We start from the raw sequence: 21,291 nt of genomic DNA, 5'->3' as shown, positions 1-21,291 counted from the left end.
TTATTTATTTATTTGAGACAGAATGAGAGAGAGAGAGAGAGAGCACATGAGAGGGGGGAGGGTCAGAGGGAGAAGCAGGCTCCCCGCTGAGCAGGGAGCCCGATGCGGGACTCGATCCCGGGACTCCAGGATCATGACCTGAGCCGAAGGCAGTCGCTTAACCAACTGAGCCACCCAGGCGCCCCTAGGGCTCTCCCTTTTATCTGGAAATCTCCTTAGAACAAGATTCAGCTCAAATGTTGCTCCCTTGCCTCCTGCAGACAGAGCCCTTGCAATCCCCCAACACATAACCCCAGTGGTGTTGGGTCTGTTTCTCCACTGGACGGTGAGCTCCCGAGGTCAGGGACTGTGCTTTATTCTCCACTCATCCTCCCCATGCCTAATCCACGAGATTGCTTCTCAAGCATTTTGGTTCAATGAATGGTCCCCAGGCTCTCTCCAGATACCATGTTGCCAACCGGGAGCCCACCAGGAATCTCAATCTGACACATCATCAACCATCCATCCCCTTATCCAAGCCACTTCCATTCTTGTCTCAGCCTTGAGGCTAATAAGGCTTCAGTTTTCTTCTGGAGGCTCCAGCTGAAGGTGCCCAAGCTTCAAATCTTGTAGAGTGATGATTCAGGACAATGTGTTGGACTTAGAGAATCCAGGACGCCACCCTCAGTAGACATGATTAATGTTCCCCTCTTGGACATCAATGCAAAAGACTCCTTTCTCAGATGGAACAAAACACCATCGCAGGTAATTTTGCTGCTGCAGATGTGCGCAAGCTGAGGGGTGCAGCAGCATCCCTTCCAGCCTCCGGGGCTGTCTTCAGCAACCACCAGCCCTCCCACTGCTACAAGGGCAAGACCCACCCTATTATACAGAATCTAGTGTCTTTCTGTGCTGAGGCTTGTATATTTCAGCTGATTGAAAAATCTTTGATGGCCTATGACAGTGTTATTCATATCAGATGATCACAGTAGTTTGTGTGTATGTGAGAGAGAGAGAGAGAGAGAGAGAGACAGAGTCAGGGGTTGGGGGGCAGAATATGTCCAGATTATCCAGCCAATCTGAACATTAACCAATAGGAGGTCTGGCTGCTATCTGGCTAATGACCTACATGGCCTAATTTCTTGTGCTCCAGCTCATCCTCATCCACTAGGATGTAGTGGCAACAGCTTTCTCAATAAACAGCCATGACTCTAAGACCATCTCTTCGGATAGTCAAAGTCACCATCAAAAGAACATAAATATTGGCATAAAGGGATCTGTGTGAGGATGGTAAATCTGCCATCAAATTAAAATCTCATTACACTAACGGCCAAACCAGAGACTCGCTGTGTGGACATTCTCCAGCCTGGATTTCACACACCACCTGTGCCCGCTGCCAGACAGGACTTCAGCCCCGGGTGAACCGAGGCGACTCTGGGGCGGTAGATGGTGCACCCATTTGCAGCAATCAGCACCTTTGCAAATGGGCAGCATGCTCCACCCTCCTGTAGAGCAAAGCTTGAGCGGGGGCTTCAAAAGCACGGGATTTGGAAAACGGAACGCATTATCAGGCAAACCAACCAACGAATTTTTATAAACAACAGCACTCCCGTGGAAGACTGGCAAAGCCGCCCGCGATGACAGGCCAATGTTCCGGGCAGGGCGTGTCAGCTCTGCTGAGGTCTGAGGCCTTATTATTCAAAGTGTAGTCCCTGGCCCAGCAGCCTAGCATCACCTGGGAGCTCCTCAGAAATGCAAAATCTCACCCTGACCAGCCGAAACAGAATCTGCATGGTAACAACATCTCCATAGGGTTTACAGGCACATTCCAATTTGGGAAGCCCTGGCCCAAGGGTCAGAGATGCGGTTGTGGGTTCCCGTCTCTGCCTCGGGTCTGCATCAGAAAGGTAACTGGGAGAAACCCAGCCCTCTGTCTTTTGTCCAGGCCCTTCGCAGTTTTCACAGGTTTGTGGGTCACCTTTAAATAAACTGGGTGACCTTGGGCACTTAAACTCAGTGAGCCTCAGTTTCCCCACTGTAAAATGGGAATTAACACTGGTAACCGCCTGAAGAAGCTACAGGGAAGGGATACGAATTCGGTCCTGCAGTGGGCTTGGCACAGTGCCTGGCACACGGCGGATTCTTGCTAAACAGACATTAACTGTTAGGAAGCAGCCAGAGGGGGGACATGGGACGATGTCTGCAGAAGACGGGCCAGCGCCCACACTCTCCTGCTCACCTCCCTCTCTCCCTCCCTCCCTCCCTCCGTGTGGAAACTGGAGAGTTTTTCCAACAAGACTGTAGCACCGACAAGCAAGAAATTCTCTCTATGGGAGCACTGAAGACATAAGCTCCAGAGTTGGTTTAAATCCTCTGCGGCTTATGTGACATTGACCCTCGGTTTCCTGGTCTATAAAATGGGAGTCAGAGAAGAATAGTGCCGACTCGCAGGGTCACTGTGGGGATGGGCTACTCCGCATAAGACACTTAAAAAAGGACCAGGTGTCTGCTCTTGCCCTCATTATGGTCCTCATCCTCGTCCGCATCACTGTTACAGACAATATGCTTTCAGAAAATCAGGAAGGCCAACAGCTCAGGCTCTAGCTCACTTTGCCCTGGAGGAAAACAGGGTTCTCGAGAAGGAGGGCTGCCCCTGACACAGGAGGCTGCTCCGTGTGGGAGGGAGAGGACACGGACAGGTGGAAACACTTGGAGTAGATGGAGCAGAGAGCTCTGCAAAGGCGGTGGTGGAAGTTGGGGCAGGACCATGGGGGTGCTGGGGAGCCACGGAAGGCGCAGGGCAGGGAGCAGCAGGCCGCGGAGGAGCCACGGGGAGGGGCGGGGCCGACTCACGTACACCTGCGCGCAGACTCCTGGGCCAGCTGCAGCCGGTAGACGGAGAGGCGGTTGGCGCCACCACACACGCTGCCGCGCTCGCCCTTGCACCCCATGTCACACTCGGCCTCGCTCACGTTTGTCGCCTGGATCTTGTGGCCGCAGTAGCACTCAGCTCCGAACTCCAGCCCGGCATACAGGTAACCCCTGGGGAAGGCTGCGGTCAGGCCGGGGTAGCTGCCCCCATGCAAACCCCCGGGGGCCAGGAGACTCAGGGGGGATGGGAGGGCTCTGGGGCCCAGGACCCCCAGGACCACCCCCTGCCTTCCTCCCCATACACCTACCCACGTGGCCACACGTGTCCTACTGACACCCACCTTATACCCTTCAAACACACACACGCCCCTCCGAGCCTGGGGTCCCTCCATCCCAGCACTCTCGTGCCCCTCCCATCTAGAGCCATGCGCTAATTATATCTCCAGAGTCCAGCCCCTTTGTTCCAGGAAACGTCCCCTAGGAATGATGCCTCCATATTCCTTCAGAAGAGCTGGAATGAAGGGAGGAGGCAGGGATCTCATATCCCCTCGGAAGATGGCAAAACCAGGGTCACATATCCAGCCAAGGAAAAAATTCCTTCCCCTAAAACAAAACAAAAAATCCAGGCACTGCAAGGTTTTCAACTTCTTTTTTTTTCCCCATAGCCATCGGACTATTTCCTAAAAAGGACTCTCAGTGGACACCCATTCTGTAAACAGACGAAAAGGCATGGCCTGCTTTGGCTGCAGGGGGTGGGGACGGAGGGAGAGGGTCTGGGCAAGCCCCGCTCAGCCCCCTCGCCTGTGAGGCATTCTCCAGAACCAGGAAGGCTTGGCCTGCAGGCCCCTGGTCATGCAAGGCAGCTCCAAGGGGAGCAGTCAGCTCACGTCTTCACCCTGGACGCCTGTGGGCAGCCAGACAGACGGACCCGGCAGACACGTGCCTCCACACACCTCTGCTACCCGGGTGGCAGGTGCCATGCTCTGCTCCACACACTCGTCTGGGCAGGTGCAGCAGGAGCAGCTTAAACTAAATGGGCATCTTGGTGCCTGAACCCCACTGGCATTCTGGGGCTGGGCCAGCCTGCCTTCCATCTGTCTGTCTCACACATCCTGTCTCTCTGAAGCCCTGGTTCTGGGGTGCCCTGAGCCCCTCTCGTGTAACTGGACCCACTGACAGAAGGAACATTTTCCAAGGTGGGGGGAAACACTTCCAGTGGGTGTTACAATGCCAGGGCAAGTGGTAGCTTCCCCCTAGCCCCCTCCCTGGGATGGCTCACAGCGGGGAGGGTGGGGGACAGCTGCTGTGGGAGGACGCAGCCACCAGCTGTGAGTGCCTGTCTGAGAGGGGGATTCTCCAGCCCCATCCACGCCTTCAGACGGCTGCAGTCCCGGCCCTCTCTTGACCGCAAACTCATGGAGACACTGAGGCAGAATCACCTGGCTAACCCCACTCCCCGATCGTAGTTTCTGGCACTCAGAAACTTGGGAGATGATAAATGTTTGTTGGTTTAAGATGCTAAATTTGGGGATGATCTGTGGCCCAGCGATGGATAACTAATATAGGAAGGGAAATGGAGTTGGTCTCGCTATCCTTAGGGTCACCAGTGGTCCCTGGGAAGGCCTTAGACTGTTAATCCTGATGTCCCTGCGGTGGCCTTCGCCAGGAGGATCTTTCCAGAATTAAAACAGATCACACTTCTCCACTCCCTAACCGCACCCCCCCCCCACCCCACCCCCAGGCTTCCACTGCCTGCAGATAAGCTTCCAGATGGCTTGGCTCAGTCTACAAACCCTCCTATCAGTGGTTCTTTAACATGGACAGCCATTAGGATCACCTGGGGAACATTTTTTAAATTGCACACCCGGCTCCCACTTCCGGAGGGTCTAATTTAATTGGCCCTGTGATTCTAACGTGCGGCTTTGTGTGAAAATCAGAGCAGTGGTGCCCCCGCCGTGGGCCTGGGACCCGCAGAGTCTGTATGGTCTCTGTCTTGGAACTCAGGAAAAATGCAAATTCTTGCCGCCGTCTGCCCCCTCACCCCCCACCCCCGCCCAAACCTACTGAACCAGGAAGTTGGAATGGAGTCCAGCAATCTATTTTACCAGAGTCCAGGTGATGTGGATATTCACTCCAGGCTAAGGACCCCTGTCCTAGATGATGTGCTCCCACCACCCCCATCTTCCCCCAACCTACCTCTTCATTCTCAACACCTGGTGTGTGGTAAGTATTTAACAAATACTTGTTGAATGAATGTACACCAATCCTCTGATTAACACCCTCCAGCAGTTTCCCCCTTGCCCATGGCCAATCCGGATGCTTCAGATGGCATTCAAGGCTCCGCATCAGCAGGCATCAGCCAGCCTGCAGCTTCCCCTCCCTCCTGACAGCTCCCTGTTGGACTTCCTGTGCATCCCCACCCTGCCAACCTGAGGATGCTGGGTGTTGAGGATCTTGCAGGAGGTCTGGTCTTTGAATATGCTGTTCTTTCCATCCTACCGTGACTCCCTAGAAAACTCCTATTCATGCTTCAAAACTCGGCTCTAGATCTCACCTTTGTAACTCTTGCTGAGCCCTGCATTCCATCAGCCTTCGCAAGGCCCCCATAGTCTAGACAGCACACCCCGCCCGGCACCTATCATGCTTGAAGTCTCCATACTCTAGTTTCCTCATCTGCCTCAGAGGGGTCTTGTGGGAGAGGAAGGGGGGCTAAGAGTTAATATTTGCAAAGTGCCGAGAACAGTGCCTGGCACGGAGCAAACACCCACCACGTGTAAACTGCTCCTTTTCTACCACCCCAGCCTGTGCCTGCCTCCGTCTTCCCAACTGGCTGGGGAGCCCCCAGAGGGCAGGGCTGCGGCTGACTCATGGCTGCATTTCCAGCATCCGGACGCACACGTGGGCAGCAATAAATATTTGCTGAACTCAAGTGGATTACGTGACTCAAGTCTGGACTCTGGTAAAATAGATTGCTGGACTCCATTCCCACTTTCTGGTTCAGTAGGTTTGGGCGGGGGTGGGGGGTGAGGGGGCAGACGGCGGCAAGAATTTGCATTTTTCCTGAGTTCCAAGACAGAGACCATACGGACTCTGCGGGTCCCAGGCCCACGGCTGGGGCAGATGAATCAAGTGGATTCATCTGACTCATCCTCTGAAACTCATCTTGGCTGTCACCCCCTCTGAGTCTTTCCTGACACCCCAGGCAGGCTGGGGGCCTCTTCTGCATTTCCACAGTCTGCAGTTCATGCCATCTGAACCCTCATCCCGCTATACGGCCCTTTTCTGTGTACGTGTTGGTCTCCCCATCAAAGCTGTGACTCCACGGGGGCCATGAACTCTGTGGAATTCACCTGTGTCTCCCCACAGTTTGATATATGAGTGAATTGATCATCCTCAAGGGCTCAGAGTCTTTCCCAAGCTGGAGAGGAACCTAGGCTCCGGGAGATGATTATAAAGGGGACAGTGCTTCCTAATCAAGGACAGAGGGAGGAGTCCCTTGGCCACCCACGTGCTCATTTTCCCGACAGCCATGCAGCTGAGGTCCTTCAGACTTTGTGACCTCAGAGCCAGGCAGCTAGAGTCTGAAGGTGGGCAAGCTAGCAGCCTCTTCACAAGCCACCCCAGGTCAAGGTGGCAATGCTGGGGCCTAGGCCCAGACTGAGGGTCCTGTCCCCACTTGCCTGTCCTATGGGGCCTCATCCACCCTTGGAAAGTCCGCTGCCTCCCCCAGTATGTGTCCTCATCAAGAACATCACTTTCTTCAACTGGAAAACACTGTGGGTACAGCCGAGTGTTTCGCCCTACAAGATGTCCCATGGACGTCATACAAGCCTCCTGCTCACCGAGTCACACCCGCAGGCTTTTCCTACACACGAGCACAAGTTTGGACCCTTGCACACAGATTCACAAAGTCTCCTGCACACACAACCACTATTACTTAAAGATCATGACACATGTGCATGAAGCTTCCAAACATAAGCTGCTGACCCTGCACACTACATACAAACTCACACCGAGGCACAGTGTCACACGACTACGTGATCATTAACTCCCACAGACCAACGATCCTGCTCATTTGCATACACACACGCGCACACGCATGCACCCCGGCGTCACCCTTTCCTTGTGGCCACATGCTCATCCTCTACTGTGCCCTTCCACGGAAAAGGAAGGGACACTGCCGAAGGAAAGGAGTCTGAAATGAATGGAGCGTGGGACGTCAGGGCCCTACCGTTCTGCACAGTTGTCCTGGCAACGGAAGATGGTCATCTTTTTGTAGTCGAAAAAGGACACGCCTCGCAGGGCCCGGCTCTGGGTGTCATCCAGGTAGCAGCCGATGTACTTGGCTTTGGGGAGAGGAGAAAAGTCAGATCTGGCTGGGGACAGAGCAGAAAAGGGTTTGCAAACCAGTGGTAACCAGTGTCCTTGTGGCGACGTGGCCTTCTTGACCTTTTGGTACCAGTTTCTTCCTCTGGGCAGAAACGCAGAAACGAGACTGAAAGTCACATGGGCTGGCAGACCCTGACCCATAAGGGCAGTGGAGGCCAAGAAAGGAGGAAGGGACCGTTCTGCGGCCAGGGTTAAGGCCAAGCCCCTGGGTTCTACTGGGGACAACTGAGCACCCAGGGAGCCAAGCCAGGGTCACTGTCCAAGCACCACACAGACGAGACCCATATGGAGACAGCTCTGAAGAGCTTGACACAGCTAACGGTGTGTTCTCATTTCTACAGGCTGCCTTAAGATATTTACTTTTCCGGGGCGCCTGGGTGGCTCAGTCGTTAAGCGTCTGCCTTCGGCTCAGGTCATGATCCCAGGGTCCTGGGATCGAGCCCCGCGTCGGGCTCCCTGCTCCGCGGGAAGCCTGCTTCTCCCTCTCCCATTCCCCCTGCTTATGTTCCCTCTCTCGCTGTGTCTCTCTCTGTCAAATAAATAAATCTTTAAAAAAAAAAAAGATATTTACTTTTCCTCGGACATGTGGACTCGGATACCTCCGAGGATAGCCTCAAAGGCTTCCCACTTTGGTCAGTTCCAGGCACTAGCCTAGTCAGTTTGGGCCAGGGTACCTCTCTAAGGTCTAGTTCCCTTCACTGTGGGGATGAAAATACTAACCCAGTGAGGTCAAAATGGAATGATCTGCATAAATGTTTCTACCATAGCGTCTTGTGCGTAATCGGCACAAAGGAAAACGAGTGCAATACGAATCTGGCCATTCACAGTGCTGTGCAGATACTTTACAGTTTGCTTACTTACATGCAGGCCAAGGGGAGTGCTTTCATCCAAAGAAAATTTTTAAATGATGTATAAAAACCAATTGTAAACCATACACAGAGTTTTCTTAAAGTAGTAAATATGTTCTTGTACTTCACGGTAAATAGTCATTCTTGCACATGAAGACCACAATTCAGTTTATAAAACAGTCTTTCCCTGTATGTTCTTAGAATTGGGACACGCGCTTTGCTAAGTGGGTTACACAGACCGTCTCGCTGAATCCTTACGATGATCTTCCAAGTACTAATATTCCCACTCTATACAGAAGAGGAAGCTGAGGCCCAGAGGGGTGAAGTCACTTGCCCAAGGAAACACAGCTGGTATGTGTGGAGCTAGGGTGGACCCGGGTGATGTGGCCGCAGAGCCCGTTTTCTGAATCCCTGCTTACTTCTGGAATCCAGAGATCCTTGCAAGGACCCAGGTGAAGTGGGAAGTGCTGGTAAGTTCATGCTCTCTGATGACTCAGCAGAGGCCCGGGAAGGTCCAGTGTCTGGCCTAAAGCCCGAGGCTCAGTGGTGGCAGAAGGAAGATTTAAGTCCAGGTCTAGGGGACCCCCAAACCAGCACTCTTTCCACTATTCCATTTGTAGGTAATGGGAGGATGTCACCAGCCCTTGCAGAGGATGACTGAGGACAATATGACGTGCCATGGGTCACTTTCCCTGGCTGGCCTACTCTTTCAGCTGTGGGCTGGCGCCCCCCTCGTTTATGGTGGAGAACGGGCTCTAGCAGAGGGTGCAGGCTCCTTCCCGAGCAATCGTGCCCCTCAGTGCCAGCCTGCTAAGTGCAGAATTTGTCAGCCCCGCTGGAGATGGGCCTCATCCTGATCACTCTGAATTTCTTTTATAAGATGAGGTTGACTAAGAAGAGTCCAGCTTAAACAGAAAGATTGCTTCCCTGGAGCGGGCGCATCAGATGGGGACGGCTGTGGAGAAGCCCATGTCCTGTCCCTGTGCTTGCTCTATGGTGTGTGGCCTTCCTGTCACAGAGGGAGTCCTGGCCCCATAATGGGGGCATGGGTGCTGTTCCCAACTGAGCTGCGGGGCGGAGCCTCTGGTGAACTTCGGGCTCAGTAAACACAATTCAGTAAAGGACAGAGTATCCCGGGATGGATCGTAGAAGGTGGGGGTGGGGGGTGGGAGGAGGGAGAGAGGAAGCAGGGGAAAGTTATTTCGGCAGCATGAGGTCTTTGCTGTCAGATCAAAAGACTGTGTGGGGAGCCATGTATTGAGCACCTACTATATGCTGTGTACTATGGGCAATTCCTTTTAATTTTTAAAAATTTTTAAAGTTTTGGGGCACCTGGGGGGCTCAGTCAGTTAAGCATCTGCCTTCAGCTCAGGTCATGATCCCCGGGTCCTGGGATGAGTCCCGCATTGGGCTCCCTGCTCAGCGGGGAGCCTGCTTCTCCCTCTGCCCCTCCCCCTGCTTGCACGTGCGCACACTCTCTCTCTCTCTCTCTCTAACAGGTAATTCCCGTACAGTTAACGTACAGTGTTACATTAGTTTCAGGTGCACAATACGGTGATTCAACAATTCTGTACATTACTCAGTGCTCATCATGATAAATGCACTCTTAGTCCCCATCCCCTATTTCCCCCAGCCCCCCACCCACCTCCCTTCTGGTCACCATCAGTTTGTTCTCTATAGTTAAGAGTTGCGTTTGTTTTCTTGGTTTGTCTCCCTCTCCTTTTTTTCCCCCCTTCGCTCCTCTGTTTTGTTTCTGAAATTCCACATAGGAGTGAAATCCTACGGTATGTCTTTCTCTGACTGGCTCATTTTGCTTAGCATTATTTTTTTTTTACATTCACACCCTCACAAGCTTCTTTTTTTTTTTTTTTTTAAAGATTTTTATTTATTTATTTATTTGAGAGAGAGAGCACGAAACAGCATGAGAGGGGATAGGGTCAGAGGGAGAAGCAGGCTCCCTGCTGAGCCGGGAGCCCGATGCGGGACTCGATCCCAGGACTCCTGGATCATGACCTGAGCTGAAGGCAGTTGCTTAACCAACTGAGCCACCTAGGTGCCCCCTCACAAGCTTATTAACGCATTTTACAGATGAGGAAGCTGATCCTAATGACAATTACACCTGCCTGCCTTAGAAGTGAGTCTGAGTTTTGGCATATGGTGTATGTTCTGACCAGTCACCACAAATGTTACTTCTGCTTTTCCTCTTTTCTAAGTAGAATTAGAAGCTATGACATCTGCCCCAAGTTCCTACACCCTGTAAGCGTCTTGATTAAAATTTAAGCCCAGGTCTGTCCTCCAACTATTTTACTTGTGGGGAGGGTCTGCTTCCTTCTGGTCCAGGATCACTAAGAGCCACATTGAGACCTGATGGGGAGAAATGCTAATGCCCCTGGATCCACTGGGCTTGAAGTGAGATGTGCTATGGTTTCGGCTGGTCTCACCTAAGGGTGAGGGTAGGGGCATTTGGCTCTATGTGGGATAGTGGATCCTGCTAGATGAAATTTTGATTCTCAGAGTAACAACAGTCAGAGGATACATGTGTCCACTTTGGAGTGAAGGGGGGACTGTCATGATATCATTTGCACCTTCAAAGCACCACCTCTTCTATTTTTCTCTTAACAGACCTTACCCGCCCCTGACCTTGGCAGGCCAATTATATTGCCCCTCCCACCAGCCAGTGACTGCTTGATTGTTCCAGGGAAGGGCACATGACGCACTCTTTGGATTCTTGCAGATCAAAGCTAGGAGAAAGAAATCTGTTTCCCTTGGGTTAATGACACTGGCAAGTCTCTGTAAGCCCAGAGCGACCAAGAGCCATACTCCCTAGCACCAAAGTCAGCCTGTTTGGGAGCATGAAGCCGACGCAGAGGCGAGCAGAGAGGAGAGTCACAGAGAGACAAAGGGCACAAGTCACTCCTTCGAAAACTCCAGTCCCTTCCGCAGCTGGGTGACAAGACACAATGCATTTTCCTCTTTAGCTTAAGCTGGTTCAAGATGGGTTTTTGTCCCTTGCCACCAAAGTGGTACTGATTCACATGTTAATACTCAAGCTAAGTTGCCTGAATCCACCCAGCTCTGAGGGTCTAGAGCAAATCCACGCCCAGGCCTGTCCGTTCCAAAGCTGCCCCTTCCCCCTGTAACACAGCGAGTCTCAGCTTGGGAGGAGGACTTCTCTGTCCTTGCCAGAGAGACTGCCCAGGGGAGAGGCTGCAGGGCGGGCAGGGAAGAGGGGCCCTTGGAAGAGAGCTGGGATTTGACCTTAGGTCCATCTGCCCCAAAGCTTGGGCTTTTAAACGCTGTGCCGCCTCCTCTCAGTCCTCCCACCAGGCCAGACATCAGGCTTCGAGGTCTCACACAACAGGTGCTCAAAGCGGGGTGGCGGGGGGAGATACACAGTCCCTCATGAATACCCTGGAGAAACACGGGCGTGTTACACACTTTGACCTGATGAATGGGCTGAGCTCTGTGAGTCAGGAAACAAACACTGAATCAGTTTCCTCCCTGTCCTGGGCGAGTGCTGGTGCATCCTTCCCCACGGACCCTTCCGAGCAGGCTGTGGTCATCACAACTGTCATCCCTGCCCCTGGTGCCTGCCACCTGCTGACACCATCAGTGTGGTTCCCGCCAACCCACCTCAGTGGTTTCCCCAGTGACCTGCCTTCAGATCCTGCTGGGGTGGCACGACGTCTCCAAGACGAGGGGGACGTTAGGTATGTAATACGGGGACAAAGTCACAGGCCACTTGAAGGGGGAGAAATGACGGAGTTCACACCATCTATCAGCTCATCTCTGCAGCTATCCAAATATTGCTGAAATGGCAGAGTCGCCCCGGCCGGACTATTTATCTCCAGTGCAGGAACCAGGGAGGGGGGAGCCCTGGAGAACGCAGGCATCTGGAATAGAGCCCTCCCGACTGCATTTTTTTACCCCTTTCCTTTCCTTTTCTTCAATTAATCTTCCTTTTCAAGAAATTTTGCTTTCTTTTATAAAAGTAATTTGCTAAAAGGATAACTAAACCTGAACGGATCTGTACTCCTCTTCTTTACTGTCTGTGATTAGATTCACAAACAGGAGGCATTACGTATGGAGTGCGGGAAGAAAACCAGCTCAGGAGTCAACCAGATCTGGGTTCCAGTCCAAGCTCTTGGAGGTATCATTCTCCTGCCTGGGAAGCAGGAATAACAAAGAAGGGAGATGGGTTGAATTGTGTCGTCCCCCGACCCCTCACCCCGACCAAAAAAAAAAAAAAAAAGGCTGAGATCCTGAGCTCAGAACTTAAGGATGTGACCTCATTTGGAAACAGGGTCATTGCAGATGTGATTCGTTAAGGTATGAGCGCATATCGGAGTGGGGGCAGGGCAATCAATAGGACTGACGTCCTTATAAAAAGATGGCCATCTGAGGACACAGAGCCACAAGGAGAAGGCATGTGAAAAGAGGCAGAAGCTGGAGTTTTGCAGACGCAAGCCAGGGAATGTCAATGGTTGCTAGCGATGTCAGAAGCCAGGAGAAAGGCATGAACAGGTTCTCCCTTGGTGTCTTTAAGAGCGCACGCCCCGGCTGACATCTTGATTTTGAACCTCTGGCCTCCTGAACTGCAAGAGAATACATTCCTGTTGCTTTAAGCCACCTAGTTCCGCTACTTTATTATAGCAGCGCTGGAACAGGAATACAAGGGGTATTGTTAAAACGGACTGTAAGTCGGCTTAACCTATACACTGAGCCTTGAAACGAGGCTTGGCACAGGGCAGAGACTCAAGAGTTATTTTCCCTGCCATCCTGGATTTTCCATCCTTCCAGAGGACCATTCCAGTGCTGTCTGGGTTTCCTAATGCAGAGAATGAAATTTTCTGCTCATACCCGCGCTTCCGTGGGGTACAAGGGATGCATCTTTCACTTTGTTCAAAGCCTACAGATCCCACAGACTCAGCTCAACAATCTCTTCCTCCAGGAAGGCACCCCCATGGCTGAACGGGATCCCTCCCTTGGGATGCCAGATCCCCTGGCCCACCACTCCCTAATGCTGTTCTAAACAATTCTCCAGATACTGTCCGTTACTTTTTCAAACTGGAAATAATTTAGGCTCATGGCAGAAAAATTTTTACCACAAGGAAAATGTGCTAGCATGGGGGAAAGCAAGATACAATGCTATCTAAATACAGTATGTGCTTCGTAAATACGCACAGGAAGGAAAGAGGCAGGAGGGCAAGACACCCAGTGTGGACTGTGGCTGCAGGTGGATGAGGCTCGGGCCATTTTTATTTTCATCTCTCTTTCTATACATTTTAAGTTTTCTACAATGAGCAGGTGTGATTTTGATAATCAGGACCAAGTTATTTTTTGAACATATAAATTTATCATTTTACTTGCCTGTCTGCCCCCCAGGGGCTGTGCATGTTCCTCAGAGGGGGAAACTGTGCTTGAATCATTCCTGTGTCTCCACCAACTAGCACTGGGCAGGGCACATAGTAGGCGTGTGATTAATATGGGATGGATGGATGGATGGATGGATGGCGTGTGTTGGGGATTGTACAGCTCAGTGGTTAAGAATAAGAGCTTAGGCTCAGACTCGGGTTGGAGTCAGCTCTGCCTCTTGGCAGCTGTGTGACATTGAGTAAGTCACTTAACCTCTCTGAGCTTCTGTTTCTTCATCCGTGAAAGGGGCTCCACTTGCTGCCTGATGGGAAGCTGAGGGTATGCATGCACAGTCCCTGACACAGACTAGACCCTCAACAGCCTGCAAAGACTGGATCTTCAACTGGGGGAGATGGGGAATGGGTGCCCTGCTGCTTCTCCCAAAAATGCAGACTGATCCTCTCCCTGTCCTTCTTCATGCCCGGGCTTCAAATTCAAACTGGATTTGGCTTCCGCACAGGCTCTGCCCATGACTAGCTGTGTCCCCTTGGGCAAGCCCCATCACCTCTATGCTTCTCTGTTTTCTTCTGGATTACAGTATTGATAATAATAGCTGACATGTCTTAAGTGCTTACTGTTTGCCAGGCTCTGTGCTGAGCACCTCCTGTATACTGAGAAGTGAGGTGCTATGATGGTTAAGGTTCACATTGCTAGTTTACTCCCTCCTCCAGCTGGACAACCTTGGGCAAGTGCCTTAACCTCTCTGTGCCTCCCTTTCCTCCCTGTAAGATGGAGTTAACAACAGCGTGCACCTCACTGGGTTCCTTATGAAGATTATGTGATGTAATAGGTACAAAGTGTTTCAGAGAGTGCCTGGCATTTAGCACACAATCGATTCATCTTAGGTAATCATCATGAGAGCTGGCTGCTCTTATGTACTTCTTAGCCCCAAAAGGAATTGGGAGGCTCAGAGAGGTGAAGTGACCTGCCCAAAGCTGCACAGTCAGCAAGCCATGGAACGGGAAGGGGGACCCTGATTTGGTTGCTCAGAGCACAGGCTCTCCCAGGGCTGGGGGAGGTTAAAGGAGCCGGCAATGTGCGTGGCACATCCAAGGAGCCAGCTCCACCCGGGAAGTCAGACTTCCCACCCGGCCCCAGCCCAGCCCCGTGAGCGGCTCCTCCCTCCCCTCCCAGCCCATGATGGGCTCTGAATCCTTCACAGCTCCAGGCCCGCATCACTGCATCAGGCAGAGCCCTTGCTAGCTTCAGAGAAAAACCAAATGTGTTCAGCGTCAGGTCAAAGCAGCGTCTTGTTTTTATTAGCGTTAATCTAATACGTTGTCTTTCCTTGCTGAACTCTGAATAAGTTAATCAAGGACAGGCTGGATTTGTGTTTTCTTAATAAAGCTGCCTGATTCCGAAGGCTGCCTGCTGTGAGCTCTAGGCTCTGGGCTTCTTTCTTAGTTTCTCTTCCTTCTCTCTTTACATTTTATAAAATATATCCGATGTCCAGGGGCAGAGGGGTTAGTATGGTATAGGAAAAGGCTCACAAGCTTTGGAATGAAATGGATCTTGTTTCAGGGCGCCTGGGTGGCTCAGTCGTTAGGCGTCTGCCTTCGGCTCAGGTCATGATCCCAGGGTCCTGGGATTGAGCCCCGCATCGCGCTCCCTGCTCTGCAGGAAGCCTGCTTCTCCCTCTCCCACTGCCCCCTGCTTGTGTTATCTCTCTTGCTGTGTCTCTGTCAAATAAATAAAATCTTTAAAAAAAAAAAAAAAAGAAATGGACCTTGTTTCAAATCTTAGTTCCTCACTTTGACCCATGTGACCTGGGTTTCTGAGTCTAAAAGTTTCCCCATTTGTGACACAGAACAACAGTGGCCTCTAACTTTCTATGCTGTGATAATTAAATAAGGCAATGAAGCACTTACAACATGGTCTAGCCCATAATGATCACTCAAGAGATGGTAGCTATTATTACTGCTATGGATAATAACAACACCGATTAAAGTGACCTATTATTATGAACCAGGAGATGTGATAAGCATCTTACATGTATCATTCCATTCAAATAATATATGAAAAACAGCGTGCCTGGGTGGCTCAGTCGGTTAAGTGTTTGCCTTCGGCTCGGGTTGTGACCTCGGGATCCTTGGATCCAGACCCGTGTCAGGCTCCCTGCTCAGAGGGGGAGTCTGCTTCTCCCTCTCCCTGTGCCCTTTCCCCCACTCATTCTCTCTCTCTCTCTCTCAAAAATAAAATTTAAAAAAATCTTTAATATGTGAAAAACTGGACAGTGGCTGGCATGACGTAGGTGTTCAAGAAATGATAGTAATCGCTAGTAGTAATGGCAGTGAGAGTTCACTCTCACAACAACTGGGAGGTGTTGTGAGTGTTGTATCAACTGCACTACAAGGAATTCATATTCTGTCTGGAACCTTGACAAGCACAGGCGATTATCACTTAACCTAAAGACCCTGACAAGGACCAGAGAGGAAGGAGGAGCATTTGATCAAGCCTGGCCGGGTGGGGAGGGGGGTGGGTGGGGGGGGTGGGGGGTGTCAGGGACAATTTCCTGGAGGTGAACGAAGATGAGAGCTGGAGGAAGAGTGGAGTTGACCCTTGGAGGCACTCCAGACAGAGGGATGGTCATTCATTCATGGGTCCATCCAGTCTTTCATTCATTCACCAAGTAGGTACTGAGCACCAGGGCTGTGCTGGGTGCTGTCCCAGGTGCTGAACAAACAGATACCCACCCACCCCCCCCTTGGGGAGGGGGAATGATGGGAATAAGACTGGCAACATCTCTGCCCTCATGGAGCTGACAGTCTAGGAGGGGAGGCAGACTACAAACGAGGAAGCAAACACATCAAGAGGATGCTTCTGGATGATGGTAAGTGCTGTCACAAAAATAAAACGGGGGAATATGGTTGTGACCAGGTACAAAGTGGGGCTATTGTACTTAGGAAGGCCTCTATGGGACGGCGAGGTTTGACTGGGGACCCAAAGGAAGGGAGGAAGGGAGCCATGGAAAGATACAGAGGAAGAGCATCCCACATAGAAGGAACTGGCCATACAAAGACCCTGCGTTAGGAATGGGCTTGGTGCAGTGCTCGCTTCGGCAGCACATATACTAAAATTGGAACGATACAGAGAAGATTAGCATGGCCCCTGCGCAAGGAGGAATGGGCTTGGTGCATTCAGCAAAAGGGAAGGACAGTGGCGCAGGGTGTGGTGGTGAGGGGGACAGGGGGAGTGTTACAAGATGAGATTGGAGAGGTGGCCACAGTAGGAGACTCTGGAATTTATCCTAGGTGGGATAACAGTATATCCTAAGGTGTGGGCTTGTGACAAACTTTGGGGCTTGCAAACTACCAGAAGGAGTTGGGAGTGGCTGGGGAGAGAGACAACCAGGTGGGTGGAGAAGGAAAGAAAAGCCACTTCCCAATTTCTCCATCAGTGCAGCACCTCACACCTCACCCGTGCCTACAAGATGGGGTCCCTTCCACAGGCAGATCCATGAGAGTTTCCTGGTCACCTTTAAGAACCTACTATGTGCCAAGTGCTGTCTCAGTGAGCTCTCAGGAAAAGCCCAGACGGGAGGGATCGCTGTCCCTACTTCACAAACGACAAAACTGAAGCATGAGGAGGTAAAGCCATGTGCCTAGCCACATGGCTGCCTGGGACAGAACTGGAATACAAATCCAAGTGCCCCAATCTGTTCTGCCACCTCCCACCTTCTCCTTCACCTCCCTGTGAACGCTGCATTCTTGGAAGAGGCAGCTTCTAGGAAATCCCCGAGGGTGGGAAGGTGGGGTCTCCTGGCTGGCTCCTGAGCCAGGTATGGGGTGGGACTGAAGCAGGGGAACGTGCTCCGCTGGGTGAGTCCCCGCCGCTAATCCCGTTTCCCTCAGTGGTGAGAGAAGGGGTTTTCTAGGAGCTGAATCACAGCGGAAGTGTGACATGTGGCAGGAAACACAAAGGCTGGGGAGGTTTTCCTTCTGTCCTGATTGGTGGTGGATCTTCCCAAACCATCTGGCCCGGACTCCCAAAACGTGCGTTTGTGTTCATCTCCGGAGCTGCAGGGTTGTGGGCTCCGCCCCCGCACGCTGGGCAGACGCTGGGCAGACCTCAGCCCACTCTGGGAGACGGTTAGCAGGCCGAGTACTCGGGCCAGGCAGGTTTGAGTTCAACTCTACCGCTCTACGGCCTTGGGCAAGGGTCCCCCTTCACCAAGCCTCAGTTTCCAGAAGTGTAACCTGGGTGTAGGATCACGCTCCTTGCTCAAGTCCGTGGGGCCGAGCGGAAATCAGGTAAGGTACCGCACTCAAAAAGGAGAGCCCTTTTTGACTGAAAGGCTAAGAAATCACAAGGAAATATGCCCAGGGCCATGATGCCCTCCAGGAGCCATCCCCAAGAGATCCAGTGAGGAGGACCGACAGGTCACATGGTAGAGCAGAAGCTCTCACAGCCCTGGGCTCGTGGTGCCTCAGTTTCCTCATCCCTAAAATGGGAACAGGAGCACCATCCACGCGGAATCGTGCCAACACTTCAATACACGTAGAGGGCTTAGAAAAGTACCTGGCACACAGTAAGTGCTCAGTCGATGCTGCTTCATTTTCATGTGTATTTATTTAACAAGCCTGAGAAGGCTGCGAGGAAGTATCAGGCTTTGAACTCTGACAGATGTAGGGTCCAAATCCATGCTTGGCTGTTTACAAGCTGTGTGACCTTGGGCAAGTTACTTTACCTCTCTGAGCTTCCCATTTCTCCTCTGAAATGGGGGTGACATCAGAGCCCCTGGCATGTCGACAGTGGTAACTGCATGGCAGGTGGTTCCCATTAAACACTGAGACCTGGTGGTTGTTACTATATTCTTCTCAGCCCCTCCCTTCTCCTTGGCCACTGTCCCTGTCTACCCCTCTTACCTCGCTCCTCCTCCTTCTCCCGGACAATCCTCCCCTTGAGGGCTCGGCTCCAGGCTCCACCGTAATCACCCAGCTTGGTCCTCTCGCTCCCGTCCTTGGCCTTGAACCAGGGTCCATACCGGCGGGCGAGGCTCGAGGCCTCACCCGCGTCCCGGAAGCCTCTGCCCAGATGCAGGTCACCCAAGAAGGGCAGCTCGGCACCCTCGGCCGGGACCCCCGCGGCGGGGCTGGCCTGGTTCTGGGAGACAGCAGGCTGGCCCACGAAGCCAGAGTGCAGGAAGACCAGGCTCCCCGCCGTCAGGTAGAGCACCAGGAAGGTAAAGAAACGCACGGGCTTCCTGCGGAAGTACCGCTGGAATTTGAACCAGAGCTTGGCCATAGCAGGATCATTCCGGACTGGCTCGCTGGGGCTCGGCTGGTGGGGCGTTAGGGGGTGGGGGTGTTCAGGAAGAGGAGGGAGGGGGCTGCGTTTCCCAAGCTTCCCTCAGGGATGGAATCCCTGGGGGTGTGCAGCCTTCTTCCCTCCGTGAAGGTGAGGGCCGAAACCAGAGTGGTAGGCCAAGTCTGGCCCTCCTGAGGTCAAGGCGAGCTTCTCTGGCCCACAAAAGGGGCCCAACACCCGGGAGTTGGTCCCGTTTTCCTACATCTTGTTCTCTGCGTCAGAGAGTTCCCAAAGAACTTTGACCACAGCAATCGCAGGAGAATTCCACCGGCCACCAGCACTGCGGCTCACTTCTCGCCTCTTCTTGGCTCCTCAGGCCTGTCAGGGCTGGATGATTTCACTCAGGGCGGTTTTCTGGCCCCTTCCCCAGCTGGGGGCCAAGCTCAGTGTGTCCACCTCGTGGAAACAGAAGCTGGCAGGCTTCCATCGGCTCAAGCATTAAGGCTCGGGGCTGCCACCTGCAAAACAGTATGGACACAGATTTAAGAAGCCCCTTCACAGAGGCCAGAGCTCAAAGGGTTCCTGAACCTTCTCAAGGGGGATGCAGAGGCCCAGAGAAGGGAGGGGACCAATGTCCTGAAGCACCCAGCAATGCTGGGTCTTCTGGAATCCCTGCCTTTTTTTCAAACCACACTGGGAATTTGGGGGCTTGACTCCTACGGGGCCCACATTTTGGGACAAGCTTTATCTTGGACAAGCACAAGTTCTTACGCCCTGCATTTCCTATGTATTTGTCAAATATACACAGATTCATGAATTATTTTAAGTCCAAAAAGTACCTTCTAGGGTCCTTGCTGAACTGCCTGATGGACCTGGCTGATTCTGAACCAGATGAAATTCCCCCCCCCCCCCCCCGCCCCGGGAAATACTTAGTGAGCCCCTACTATGCAACAGGCGCTGTCCTAAGTTCTGGAGATAAGTCCCTTCCTTCACAGGGCTCACATTCTAGAGTGGGAGAGATCAAAGCCCTAGCCCCTCTCCTCTATCCAAGGAAGAAAAGGAAATCAGGATTATTTAGCCACAGAGTCATTCGCTCTGCATTTATTTAGCATCTACAGTATGCCCAGCTTTGTGCCAAGCCCTCTACATGTATTACTCATTCATTCTTCCCAGTGTTCCTAAAGGAGGTAACAATTTCCCCACTTTACAGATTAGGAAACTGAGGCCACATAGCCAACCCAGGGTTGGGATTTCAACCCAGGACAGTCCAAATGCAAAACCACAGCTCATAACCACTGCCTTTGTGACTGAGCTTTGTCCCACGTGGACTGGATATCAGCTGGGGGTTCAGAGAGAGACCCTGAGGCAGCAGCCCATCTCCACTGCCTCCCAGCGACCAGCGGCTCACTCTTTGACAGGGGGCCCCTCAGAGTGTGGTCCAAGGAGCATCCAATTCATAATCACCTGAGAGTCTGGTCAAGTAGGAAGATTCTGGATTTCTCCAACCAGAATTTCTGGTAGAAGGGGAAACCTACAGGTGTAACAAGGTGCCCTCAGGTAATGGTGATGGGCACGGAGGGCCGAGGGCACTGCTTTATGAGTAAACGTTAAGGATCATTAGCCAGGAGGAAAACAGAATGTAAATTAGGAAACAGCCTTCTGGCCGATGTGATTTCATATTATCACCAGCAGGGGGCCTCGTGACAATCTTGGCCAATGCACAGGATTAACTGGCAGCCAATGGAGGATCAGAATGGTAACAGCCCCTCCTAATCCAGAGCAGCATGGGAGTTTTAACTGTGGTTCAAGGTAGATTCCGTCGGTCCTCCATATGCCATCCTACTCATTCCAGGACAAAGCACTAAGCACCTACTGGGCACCAGTTGTTGTTCTAGGCACTTGGATTAGATCAATAAACAAAACAGCCCCAAATCCATGCTTTTGTGGAGTCAAACCACCTGTTCATCCACGGATTCATCTATCTGCCCATCATCCTTTAATCCATCCATCAGTCCACCTACTCATCCATCCACAGACCTATACCTCTGAAACAAATAATACATTATATGTTAAAAAAAAATAGTAGGAAGGGAAAAATGAAGGGGGGGAATCGGAGGGGAGATGAACCATGAGAGACTATGGACTCTGAGAAACAAACTGAGGGTTCTAGAGGGGAGGGGAGGAGGGGGATAGGTTAGCCTGGTGATGGGTATTAAAGAGGGCACGTACTGAACGGAGCACTGGGTGTTATACGCAAACAATGACTCATGGAACACTACATCAAAAACTAATGATGTAATGTATGGTGATTAACATAACATAATAAAATTTAAAAAAAAACCATAATCTATCCATCCATCCATTGTCCATTCCTTACCCATCCATCAATTCACCTACCCATCCATCCATCCACCATTCATCTCTCCATCCATCTGAACTATAGCAGCCCATTCATCCATGCAGCTCTCCGTGCATCCAGCCGTCTACCCGTTCTTCCATTCATTCAAAAACATGTGTTGCTTGCCTACTGTGTGTGCTTGGG

At 51.9% G+C, this 21,291-nt stretch overlaps 1 protein-coding gene and 1 pseudogene across 4 annotated transcripts in view; one reads left to right on the top strand and one right to left on the bottom strand.

Annotated features, from left to right (window-relative positions):
• WSCD2 (WSC domain containing 2) overlaps nucleotides 1-21,291 on the bottom strand; it is a 116,486-nt gene that overhangs the window by 34,458 nt on the left and 60,737 nt on the right. For 3 of the 4 annotated variants that reach the window (XM_032397954.1, XM_032397953.1, XM_032397952.1), the window contains exons 2-4: nucleotides 18,368-19,267; nucleotides 7,082-7,196; nucleotides 2,837-3,021 (exon numbers count right to left, since the gene is read on the bottom strand). In XM_032397954.1, coding sequence (XP_032253845.1) covers nucleotides 2,837-3,021; nucleotides 7,082-7,196; nucleotides 18,368-18,746 — 679 coding nt within the window. In that variant the 5' untranslated portion in view covers nucleotides 18,747-19,267. The remainder of the gene's footprint in view (nucleotides 1-2,836; nucleotides 3,022-7,081; nucleotides 7,197-18,367; nucleotides 19,268-21,291) is intronic. The other variant, XM_032397955.1, reaches the window with a different exon arrangement.
• LOC116628011 lies at nucleotides 16,549-16,624 on the top strand (annotated as a pseudogene).

The sequence above is a fragment of the Phoca vitulina genome, unplaced genomic scaffold (assembly GCF_004348235.1).
Source record: "Phoca vitulina isolate PV1807 unplaced genomic scaffold, GSC_HSeal_1.0 scaffold108, whole genome shotgun sequence".
NCBI lineage: Eukaryota > Metazoa > Chordata > Mammalia > Carnivora > Phocidae > Phoca > Phoca vitulina.
This window is presented reverse-complemented; position numbering and strand designations above follow the sequence as displayed.